This window comes from Perca fluviatilis, chromosome 12 (genome assembly GCF_010015445.1).
Source record: "Perca fluviatilis chromosome 12, GENO_Pfluv_1.0, whole genome shotgun sequence".
NCBI classification, from domain to species: domain Eukaryota; kingdom Metazoa; phylum Chordata; class Actinopteri; order Perciformes; family Percidae; genus Perca; species Perca fluviatilis.
Window position 1 is genome coordinate 16,418,827 of NC_053123.1, and position 12,659 is coordinate 16,431,485.

General features: G+C 39.9%; 1 protein-coding gene across 1 annotated transcript in view; it reads right to left on the reverse strand.

Annotated features, from left to right (window-relative positions):
• The window catches only part of LOC120570230 (potassium voltage-gated channel subfamily H member 7-like), a 39,609-nt gene that overhangs the window by 15,265 nt on the left and 11,685 nt on the right, over positions 1 to 12,659 (reverse strand). Inside the window, exons 4-6 of the mRNA XM_039818467.1 lie at positions 7,503 to 7,934; positions 3,998 to 4,209; positions 1,872 to 2,297 (exon numbers count right to left, since the gene is read on the reverse strand). Of these exons, the coding sequence (XP_039674401.1) occupies positions 1,872 to 2,297; positions 3,998 to 4,209; positions 7,503 to 7,934 (1,070 nt within the window). The remainder of the gene's footprint in view (positions 1 to 1,871; positions 2,298 to 3,997; positions 4,210 to 7,502; positions 7,935 to 12,659) is intronic.

The following is a 12,659-nucleotide window of genomic DNA, read 5'->3' on the forward strand; positions in this document are numbered from 1 at the left end:
AGCTTAATTGGTTTGAAAAATACTACATTATGTAAAATCAAGAATTGACCAGTATTCTTTGCTAATGTTACGTGTTTGACATTTAAGGGCATTTACTCTACTCGTTTTCTCTGGTGGTTGTTTTAAAACACAAAGGTCTTAGTTTTGAGTCCACTGTTTGACTTAAGCCTTTCTGTGTAGGATTTACATAATGGAAACTCTAAGATGCCCGTCAGTGTGTTGGTATGTTAGACCTAAATTTAAATTGAAAGGCCCTCACTGCCATACATTTTTGGTATATGAACACATAATTGCAGAGTTAACTGATCATAATATAGGCCTGTTTCACTGCTGGGTTAACAAAAATATCACTCTATCAATTTAACAACACCAGAAAAAAACTAATTAAAAAGCCTAAACATGAAATATTACAAACAAAATATTCAATTTGGCCTTTAAAATCCCTTATGGGTCAAACCAACAGGCACACTACATGTACACTCTACAATCGAATGAAAGTTCAATTAAGTACCTGAACAAGCAATTACGTAACACAGCTGCACAGCACTACAACCCCCCTTCCCTCTCTCTCTCTCTCTCTCTCTCTCTCTCTCTCTCTCTCTCTCTCTCTCTCTCTCACCATGTTCCTCTCTAACGGGAACAACATTTAGGAGGTTCAAGTTGGGACAAAGCACTCAACTTATTTTTCACTGTATTCACAGTGAAACAGCTTAAAATAAATCTTTTGTTTTTCTGTTTCTACTAGTTATTATTATTAACAAAACACTGCATGGTGCCAATTTTGGATAATGCCTTGCACAGTACGTTTAATCTTCTGGCAAGACTAAGTTGTTTTGAAAGCAACAAGACATTGATTGAAATCTTTTTCAAATATTTTCTCTGCTCCGATCATAAGGTTTACTTAAGCTCTTGTAGGTTAAAACCGTCTCATTAAGCTGCGAAATTAAATGAGCCTTGTGAAAACCATCTGCCACTGTTACAGTTGCTTTTATTTTCTGAATGAGAATGCAGTTAAGCAGGACTTCATGTGTCTGAACATTAGAAACTCCAAGCTGGTAAGCTATACATTTAAACAATGTGTCGGCATGTTATCACAGTATATGACCTGAACGTTTTACCCTTCAGTTGTTTTTTAAAATGAAAATCAAGTAATAGTGTAAAAGTCATGGTTTGCTATATAATATATTATGTAATTAATATATATTACAAAATAATATATTATTTATGGTCAAAATATAACATGTTTTACTTGCAACTTATTGTACAAATTTGCCAGGACTGTTTTGTGATTTACAAACATAAATTTTCTTTTTGGTTTGTTGTCATTCACTGAACTGACTCAGCAGCAGCGCCGGAACAGATGATTATGGTGTATAATCAGGAGCTTTTCTGGTGTAATGGAGTGCCTACAAAGCACGATAAAGCAATAAAGTGGATCCAGAACCTGAGGGTACATATCCTACCAAATAACAAGCCAGCAGGCCTGGCAGCCAGCCTACCAATGGCCATCTCACATCTGCATGTAAGCTGTGCACACAGCCCCGTTGGCCTGCTCCTCACATAAATGCATCATTGATTGCCATTTGGTAAGCCATTAATCCGTGTAAATGGATTCTAGAATCAGGACCATTCAAAAAAAAGAGGAAAAAAGAGAGAAAAAAAAGTATGAAAAAACATGCAATTTAAAGTAATCCTTTTTAGAGCCGAGACAGAAAGATTCAGGCTTTAAGTAGGGGCCCAGGGGCACAAGTCTGGACTTAGTAAATGGATAACAGTGCAAGCATGGCCTGCATGGTTGATGTGCAGCAAAGCTCTCTGGGAGCAAAAAAAAAAAAACAGGTAAAAAAATAGATGCATTAGAGAGAACATACCTCATCTGATCCTGAGCCAAAGATAAGAAGGTCAAAGGGGATTGCCGCCACCATGTCTATAAGGAACCAGCCTTTAAAGTAATGGATTGCAATCTTAGCTGGATCGCTGACCACCTCCTCGTTCAGGTTTACGTAAGTGGTCCTGAAGTTTATGAGGATGTCGATGATGAACATGATGTCCACCATTAAATCCACTACATTAAGAGGGCTGCAGGAGTATCCGCATTCACGCCTCTTCTGCTCCTCTGTGTCATTGAGAAGAAAAGCAGCAGAGTAGGGAGTGAGGATTGCAGTGTAGATGACCAGCAGCAGGATCAGCCAGTCCCACACAGCTTTGAAGGGGCTGTAGTGGAGAATGGTGAACTTGTCAATGCGCGCTGTCTGGAGTTTGTACTCTGGAAGCACATCAGCTCCGAGAGACAGGACCTGGAAGAGTAAGTTAGTAAGGCAAACCACCTGATTACACCTCCACTTTGATTTTAAGTCAGAAAATGTCACTTAATTTCAACGTGGATCAGCATCTTAGTTGAATAGGATCCCTGAAAACCTAATTTTATGTCACCTGTCTAAATTGATGTTGATAGTGTTTCTCTTTGTTGATTATCCATCTGACAATTTGATCAAAGACACCTTCAGGTATTTCATTCTTATGATAATTACTGCTGAAGCTCAGCAGGTAATTGAGCCAACTCACAGACTTCCAAGGACTGATTTGACAGCAACTGTGACACACAAACGTAAGTGCTCTGCAGTCAAACAGAATTAGGTAAAGGCAGCCACTCTAGTATGACAGGTAGAATGCTTATGTCCTGACACCGTGAATAATGTGACTGCCACTGGCTTGTTCCACATCAGTAGTCTTGGTAAAAACTGTAACTACTTCACTGTAAAGTTGATAAAGTGGAAAAAAGCTGTACATAAATTTGTGCTGATATTTTTATACATCTATTTTGGTAAACAAATATTTGTTTTAATTTCCTGATGAGAATGAACTCTGACTTGCTGATAAATTATGCAGTGTGCTCAAGAAGGCCAAGCCCTCCCCTGTTTTTGGCTTAATAAGCAGTGACAGACAATGCCCTTTTATGGTAGAAAATAGTGCAGAAGGGAGGATGAGGGTGGCGGGTCTCTCTATTCATTAAAGCACACATTCCCCTATCTTCAACACATGAATTATAGATTTCCCCATGCTAGCAGTAAGGAAGTAGATGCAATGTTCACATCTCAGCGGTGTCTCCGAACTCAGCAGGTAGGGAGAGCGTTTAATCCTGCTGATGGTTCGTCTTCATTTATGAATGAGTAAACTGTTGAAAGATGTTTCAATATAAGGTTTCTGGGCCTGTCTTGTGATTGGCCATTGCTAAGGAAGTATAAGCAGTATTGCTTTTCTGTTGTAGTGTGACCTACACACTTTTCATTGCTATTAATAGAAAATAATAGGTCAGAATGAACGAAGTTTAGGTACTGTATAGGCCTATGTATTTTGGCTTTCTATTGAATGTAATCAGATGAAACATAGGCATTCATTAATTTTGATTAATGAATGCCTGTGTTTCATCTGATTACATTCAATGCAGTGGATGCCTGCCTGCACTCTTAGCTGTCCTTGGGAAGCTTGCATCAGCTGTGCTATTGGTCTTGTCAACGGGGAATTGTGCCACAAGATAGCCGCTGTTTCAGCCATATGACAGGAACTTTTTCTTAATATTATCCCAACTTTCTCTGCAATTAGGAATGCCCAATTACTCTTCCTTCTTGTCTTAATATCTCTGCTCCACTGTTGACCTGGGTAGGCAGTAGTAGTATCGGTGATACCAGATACTTTTTATTTTCACCTGCCAGCAAGAAATCTCACTGGCAGGCTGTAACATGTGCTGTGTATCATACCACGCTATCCCACAACCCACCTTGGAGGTCCCCCAACCAAAGACTACAGTCAGTGCAGCTACACATACATAAACACTTTGCCAGTTTCCCACCCATAAACACCACCAGTTGTGTTCTATAAAATACAGAATTAAGGATTATTAAGAATTAAACCCCAGGTCTTATGATGGTGGCTGAAAATGTTGCCTATGGTTGAGAACATACTGCAATGTCAAAGAAAGTGGAGCTTCCTGACTCACCTGTGTGACTTTTTCTGTGACATTGTGTGTTCTGTCTTTGACCTTTGGTGCTATGATGGTCGTCTCGGATGTTGGTGGAGAATGAGTCTTCTTATCAGTCCCCTCAGAGAAGGTGAGTGCAATCAGAGGGATCCTGCTGATGGTGCTATACTTGTTGATGTTAGAATCAGAGGTAGAGCCAAGCAGGCTGGACTTCACGTGATTAAAATGACCTGTGGGTTTGAACAAATCACAACAGTCACATTAATAACCTTGGTAAAGATATATTTCAAATTTGTATATGATAAGTTTCAGTAACAACCCAAGTTGTTACGCGCTGATGGCTTTGAAAATGAATGTAAGTATGCTCACTTGATTTAGTGAGCAGAGCTTAAGCAATTACAATTACTACTTTAGTGAAATAAAGATATCAGTTTTTGGTTTTGCAAGCGCTGACTTAACAAATATTAAAGGGATGCTTCACTGATTTTAAACCTTATTTCCATGTTTTTGGTATTAGGGTGACATAATGATACATAGTGCTTTGTTTAATGTAGATGCATTGATGTATCCAGATGTACAGTAGCAGCCTACCATACTTACACAGTACCTTAGACTAATGTATTCTTGCATCGGTGGATAGTGGAGGGGCTACAGGGAATGTTTAGCTACATTCTCTGCAAAAGGGAAATGCAAGAAATGTAAGAATAAGGTTGGGTACCAAGAACTATACTTAGCTGTGAATTAAAGCCAATTACATATTTAGAGGAACTGGTGTTTCATTAAGAAATAAAAGCTTTTAAGTTTAACATATTCTGAAAAGCAAAGTTAAACAAACTGTGCTTCCGCTTTCATCACAGGTTACGCATACATCAATGCACGTGTTAACAGTTATGGCAGACTTGAGAAAGCACCTGTCTTAAAATCATTTCACAAGTAATTTCATATGTGGCAACAGAGAGCTGTTGACTACAGTGTTTCTGTAACATAACACAATGTTGGTACATGGCCAGCTATGCAATTGTTTAGGATTTTTCCCATAGATACTGTATGCATTATGGCTTGCGCAGCTTGGAACAATAGCTAGTCAGCAGAGCTACTACAATGTCATGTAAGACAAGCATACACTTGTTGGGGACCAAGAAGCTGGTTAAACAGTGATTTGGCTCAGATTGAGTTGACTGCAGAGACACAGGGGAGGCAGGACAAGGGATCTTGGCCTACATGTGAATTCCAAAGCCAGTTTCACGAAACTCCTAAAAAGCCGCCACTTCGCAAGATGGAGAAAGTGCATTCAACACGTCTGGGACAAGGCAGACTGGTGGTGAGACAAAGAACTGCTTCACACCTGTGACCAGGTTGCAGTTTTCCCATTGGCCGTCGGGTCTTTGAATGCACCACCCCGCCACTAGGAGGCGGGGGAACGATAAAAGCTTTCGGCGTTTGTGCTTTCTTCGCTTTCACGGTAACCCCCGGTTGCTGAAAGGAGGCACTAGTCCGGGCTAGCTAACCAGCATCACCTCGCTGGTCGAGTTTCGAGCTGGTACAAAGTTTATATCGGCCTGATATACAAAGGGGATCCGAGGGAATACTGGCCGAAGTATTCCTTCATCTGCAGCGGGCTTAATCAGCCTGGATTCAAGAAAAGGACTACGTTCTGTTTCTGGTTTGGTCGACCTGGATCACGTCTCGTCCCCTCTGCTTCGGACGAAACGGATAGTTAAGCTCTGGCGAGAGACTTAACTGACAAACAACGCATACAGTAAGAAGGCTTACACAGTTCTGGGCAGATATTAGAACTAGTGCGTTTTGGTTTGTTACTAATGAGCAAAGGGTTCGCTACCGCTGTTGCCATTAATGTGATCTGATTGTAATTATGTATGGGCCATATCTGGTTATTAATCTGTTCTGTGAATGTATAAATTGATCATTATACTCGTTGATTTATGTTGTGTTAAAGTAGCTGGGTTAAAACCGTAATTGCTATCTGCTACTCACTCCTTTCAGGAGTTTTAATTACTGTCTGCGATAGAATCTGCTAGCTACTGGAGTGACGTTTTCCTCAGCAAAACCAGAAGTCTCAGGCTGTCCTAACTACACGTTAGACCAGACCTGAGTAGCTGAGGGGAACTGGGTCATTATCGATAACTGAGATCAGAGTGTGTCTTTTCTTCCCTTCTTCTCTTTCTCCTCTTACTACAACACACACACACACACACACACACACACACACACACACACACACACACACACACACGACACAGGGCCAGCCGCGTATCTCCCGAACTAAACGGTAGGCTAGCTCTACACGTGAGTCGGCATCACCTTGTACCAGATCTAACACATGACCTAGCATACTAGGCTAAGCGTTCGCGTTGCCTAGCAACCCCTCGGCTTCTTCAGCTCCTCCCCTGCATGCAGCACCACTACCGCCTCTTGAGGCTAAATAGTTTTTGTGCAGCTCACAGGAGTAGCCAGTTTGGCTTTTGTGTTAGGAATACAATTTGACACCGCCCCTCCTCCTTCGCGCGCACACACACACACACACACACACACACACACACACACACACACACACACACACACACACACACACACACACACACACACACACACACACACACACACACACACGTGTCCATGACACATGCTGCTTTGTTTTTGCTTTGTTTTGGTTGTGATATGGTAAAAGATATATAAGTTTATTATTGAAGGATTATTGATTAGCTACTGATAATTGTGACATTAATAAATCTTATTATACTTAATTAGCAGTTGCTTGTGATTATTTGTGTACTTGTTGTAATAATCGCTGGTCGATCAGGTCCGTGCTTGGATTCACCCCTTCCTTTATTTCCTTTTTAAAGGATTACCACAGAAATGAGACTGTTCCACAGTTTGATTATTGGTCCCTGACTAGCAGGGTGGTGCCCCGTTTTGATTGTTTGTGGATTTGATAAAGTTATTAATAACCATACTCATAACTTTATTAATATTGATAAAACATCTTTGATAATTTGCCAATGATCAAATCTGTACCCTACGAGAATCCTACACACTAATGCATACTAATCTTAAAGCAATGCTTTGATTGGCACATGATGAGAGCGGATATGAGGCTTATATGATAACATTATATTATTTTATAGACTGCTGAATCATTTCACATAATTGAGTGCAGTCAGTCCACTCAACGCAAAAGTGGATCTGTGAAGAGCATTTATGCTGATTACCTTGCTTGAACCAAAACAGCACTGAGCAATAAAATCATGGGCAGAAATACATGATTACCTCGGACATTTTCTAAAGCATTTTCTTGACAGAACAAATAAAAAAGACACATTTTAATAAACCTATAGTATATACAGTACATTTAAGAAAAGATGATATAGGTAAAGATAATTAAACAAAAAATCTCTTTTGTGTCTCTTAAATATCACTTTTGAAGATCAATTATGTAATCGGTGCGCTGTACACTAATCACAGATTGGAGCTGTAAGCTTTACTTACATACTGTAGTACATACCTTCACTGGTTTGACCATCCCTGAATATGCTTTTGGAATTGGAGCTGTAGGCCTCAATTTCATGGACAGATGAGGCTCGCCTCATGCTGTTGACGCTGCCTCTGGGGAAGGTGTTTGACAGGGCAGAGGAGGACTGGTGGGGCTCTGTCTGGTATAGGTTCTCCCAGAGGAGTTTAGGGGATGAATGGTCAAGTGGTTCAGGGCCGACATTAGCCTGAGGAGAGTGGTTGTTAGAGCCTATAAGGCCATGTGTGTCATTGGTCTCAATGGGACTGCAAATGCTCTTGGTGGGTGACGGGAAGCTCTGCAGGGCCACCTCATTCTCTTTGGGTGGGTCCACCATCACAGCATCTGGGTCCTCTTGCGGAAGAGATTGCTTGGTATTCATTAGGCTCAAAGCGGCCTGGCGGAAGCGAAAGAATCTACTGCTCCCTAAAAAGTGAAAAAGAAATATGAGAACGTTTTTAGTGTTCAGCACTTACAAAAAACATTTTTTTTACATAATGAACAATTAAAGTGATGACTGGATAAGAGGTTTATTCTGCCCGAAAACATATTAGGAAAAATGGAAACTGAAATAAAAAGGCATGCAACTAATAAAATACTAAAATCACAGACCCATTTTCAGCATTTGCAAAGGTCATGACAGTGGAACCAGAGAACCACACTCCTTTCCCTGACTATATGATAATCTATTATTACATATATATCATTTAAAGGTATTTTGGTTTGTCAGCTTCCCTTATCATCAACAGTAATACGAAAAAAGTAGATGAAGGCCCAACATCGAGAATAGCAGGTGCTCAAACATTTTTGCCTATAAATAATGAAATTAACAAATTTTGGCCTGTTTTCTCAAGTGTGCAGGCCTCCGTGTACTTTTTTTCAAATCAGTCTTTTATAAGATGTCCATACTGTATCTGTCCCCAGACAAGCAGGGGATAGAATTTCTGTAATTTCTGAACGACTTTCTATAACTGAAACTTCACATCTTTTAATTAACAAAACGATGTTTAGCAGAAAGTTCTATATTTTAGTGTTAAAGGGGGATAGAATGCAAAACCGATTTTACCCTGTCATAGTTGAATAACGACAGTTCGGTGTGTAAATAAGACATGCATAGAAGCTCAAAATCCCATTGACACCCCTTTGCTATGAAAATCTCATATTTTAATACTGCCGCTGAAAACGGGCGAATCTCAACAAAGCTGGAAGTTGACGTCAACCTCCCAAGACCTGTACCTTTGTCACGCCCATGGGTGTATTAAGAGAATGGTCATGCCCCAACAACATAGGCTACACAACTGACCTGAGATCAGGTAGTCTTCTGAATCTAGGTCACGCAGATCTTTGCTATTCCATTACAAAATTCACTTCTGAAACCTTTTTATGCGAGAAATCAACTATGTAAAGCTCAAATATGGGCCGTTTTACAAAAATGGATGGCTAACTGCAATTTTGTGTCGGAGTTCAGCGAAAACGAAACCCCTAATCTTCACAAATATTCATTAACTTGAAATCGGACACCCTTGTTAGCTTTATAACACCTTAAGGTAGATGTTGTATAGCTAAGTGGCGTGATGAAATTCAAACTGTAAATATACTCGAATTACGCCGAAAATGAAGCTAACTATCCGTGATTTGTAGCTACACATAGCTAGGATTGAAGGGGCAGTTGCAGCTAACGAAACCCCTAATCTTCACAAATATTCATTAACTTGAAATCGGACACCGTTGTTAGCTTTATAAGACCTTTAAGTAGATGTTGTATAAGTGGCGTGAAAAAATTCAAACTGTAAATATACTCGAATTACGCCGAAAATGAAGCTAACTATACGTGATTTGTAGCTACACATAGCTAGGATTGAAGGGACAGTCGCAGCTAACGAAACCCCTAATCTTCACAAATATTCATTAACTTGAAATCGGACACCGTTGTTAGCTTTATAAGCCATTTAGGTAGCTGTTGTATAAGTGGCGTGACAAAATTCAAACTGTAAATATAGCTACTCTGGCAGCTGGCAGCCAGCCAAGAGTAACTGGAACTGTGGTAAGAGATTGCTGGTGTAACAAGCTCGCTGACCACGCTCTCACTCTCACACACGGAGCTCTATCTACCTCACAGCAGGCTGGGGTCTGTGAAGGAAGGCAGGCCGGGCGGCGAGGCAGCAACAAAGGCAGCACCGGCCGCGAGGCAGCAACACAGGCAGCACCGGCCGCTGAACTCCGACACACAGTCTTACCAAATTTGCAATTAACCATCAATTTCGTAAAATGGCCCATATTTGAGCTTTATATAGTTGATTTCTCGCTTAAAAAAGTCTCAGAAGTGAATTTAATAACGAAATAGCCCGACAAACAATGTATAACTTTGCAGTGTCTGAAATATGAGACCTGCTGTCAAGTCTCCCATGTGTTTCTATGTAGTTTGCTCAAACCAATCAGCGTGCAGCTCATTCTAAATATTCATGAGCATACCATATTTGGAAGAAAAGCTCTTGTTCCAAATAGAGCCATATTCACAGGGTAGTTAAGGGCCTAATAAAATAGCATTCAGGCAATTTTCAGCCCAACCAATGTTACATACCCTATTAGGAGACCTTAAGGAACAGTGTAAAATACCCTATATAATCATTCTATCACCCCTTTAAACAAAGATCAGTGCACTAAACTATGAAATATTAGACAAATCAAGACATTTGGTTTTGCAATATTGCAACACATCTCCTTTCAGTGCCCAATGAGCATGGGAAGGAGCAGATCACACAATTTATTTAGTATTCCTCATTAGTTTGAGAAAGGTACAGAATTTTCAGAAGGGACACAGTAGAAAATGTTAATAACCTCTTGGGAAAGTGTTGGCTCATTAACAACAGAGAGGGTGAAAGTGAACCCTGCCTCACACGTGAGGCACCCATCCCTCAGCAGCCTCCTTACATAACTATAGCAGCATACAATAGAGATATGAGACTCAACCTCGATTCCTGGAGAGGAACCTAATCACATCCTGCGCTGGCAGGAGATATGGACAACCTTCCTGTCTCTTCTCTGCAGGGAGACTGTCATTAATGCTCGAGTGTTAACAGATTTTACTATAAAGTAAAAGTCTAGCTCATATCAACCCCATATGATGCAGTTTGTTGTTGCAGTAGCTTAAGTAAACCTTCCTTGTTATGCAATGTAAATCACTGTAGTACCAATGATCACAACCAAGCCCTTCTATAATGACATCATCACCAGCACATATATAGTATGTCCTAAAAATATATCATGATACTACAAATACATTTTGTACTATACAAACATATAGTACCCATATTTTACTTTTATATTTCACATTTTCAGTTGGTATACTGTACAATTTTAAATTTTAAAGTGTCACAATACTTTTTAATGACATTTATTGGCGAACGACTAAGAGAAAAGATTTATTTTTAGGCACACTAGCGGCGTGGCTCTAGGGATGGCAATGGCGTTCTGTTGGTGTGTCAGATGGTACAGTAAGATATCTCTGTCCCATATACTTTTGAAAGGATTGTCTTTAAATTTTGTGCATGTGTTCATGTTCCCCAAAGAATGAAGCCTACTGACTTTGAGGGTCCCCTGACTTTTGCTCTAGCGCCACCATGAGGTTGACATATTTGTGTATTTGAGTGAAATCTGTCAACAGTTACCTTCCAAAAAATATTCACATTGGTGTCATATATATAAAACATTGAAAAACATAGGGATGCTGTGTTAACTGTACACTCCATCTACTATGTATAGAATGACTGCTCTGCTTCTCTCCTTTGCGTGTTGTTCTGCAGTTTTTACTACATCTTGCTGCTATTTGACAAACGCCTTTTAAAGCTTTCCTGAAAAAGCTTATTAGTAGCTTACAGTGCTGTCATGACATCTCCTCTGAGGTGGCTTCAAACTAATTCACACATGAATTCATGGGACTATGATGACTCACACATTACTGCTGTGTGTTCTTAACATGTGACTTTTAAATGTGAATCATCCAAAGAGGTTTACCTAATTGGGACTTCCCACTAGTGAGTAGACTAATTTAATCTCTCGGTTCAGTGACAAAATGTCTTAAAAAATAAGACTGCAACTTGCCTGTGATTTAGTACTTCTAAATACCCTATTACCTAGATGACTGAGAATGTCTCACAAGGGGGTGCTGATTTTTCCTAATACTGAAAGAGATATGTCAACCTGTCCTTCCCTAAATGTATGTTTATTTTTTGTTACTGGGACAGTTTGTAGCTGAGTGTGAAGGATGTGAATAAGCATCTCCATGTCCATTGCACTTCATCTTATCTTATCTTATGGAGCGTAAGATTAACAGGACGATCAATATGACATTAGCAGTGATGGTGTTTTGTGGTGAAAAGCTGAATTGAGCCTGAAGGCGAAGATCATGATTTACCAGGTGATTTATGTTCCAGCCCTCAGCTATGTACATGAGCTGTGGGCATTACTCAAGACACTTAGATTGTGGATACAAGCCCCAACATGACTTTGCTTCACAGGATGTCTCCCTTAGGGATAAGGATGAAGGGCTTGAACATCTGAGTGGGCCCTTATATTGAAAGAAACTGGCTCAGCCACTATTTTGAAAGTTCATAAATTCTAATGTTGTTGATTGAACAAAAGAAATAAGTCTCCTGTGAAATGCACCTAATAGTGAATCTTTCTGCTGAGTAATGTGTAAGTACTGTCTCTAGCTTTGGGCCTTGAAGACATATTGAAGTTGCTGAATGGTGTGTTCTAGATGGCAGCTCAGGGAAAGAGGGATTACTCTCTTCCAGGCTCAATATTGGGCTAGTTGATACCTGCAGGCTTATTACCTGCTGTCAACAGAAGATCATAATTAGCTCCCCAATGTCCAAAAATCACCTTTGATAGGCTGTAAAATGTATGGCTAGACTATGTGGTGATGTTCTTACTGATCAATGCAGGAAAAAAAAAAAGTATTACCATGAATAGGTCCTGCCATTGTGCTGAAAAGGCCTGACATGAAAGAAATTTCTTCACCATATGGTCTGAATGCTGTTATATTTTTCATACGCATCTGAAGAAATCCTGAATATGTGGTGTAGAAATAAAAAAAAAAAAATGTGTGCACATTATATACTGTAGTCTGGTAGCATGCAGCTTCATTAC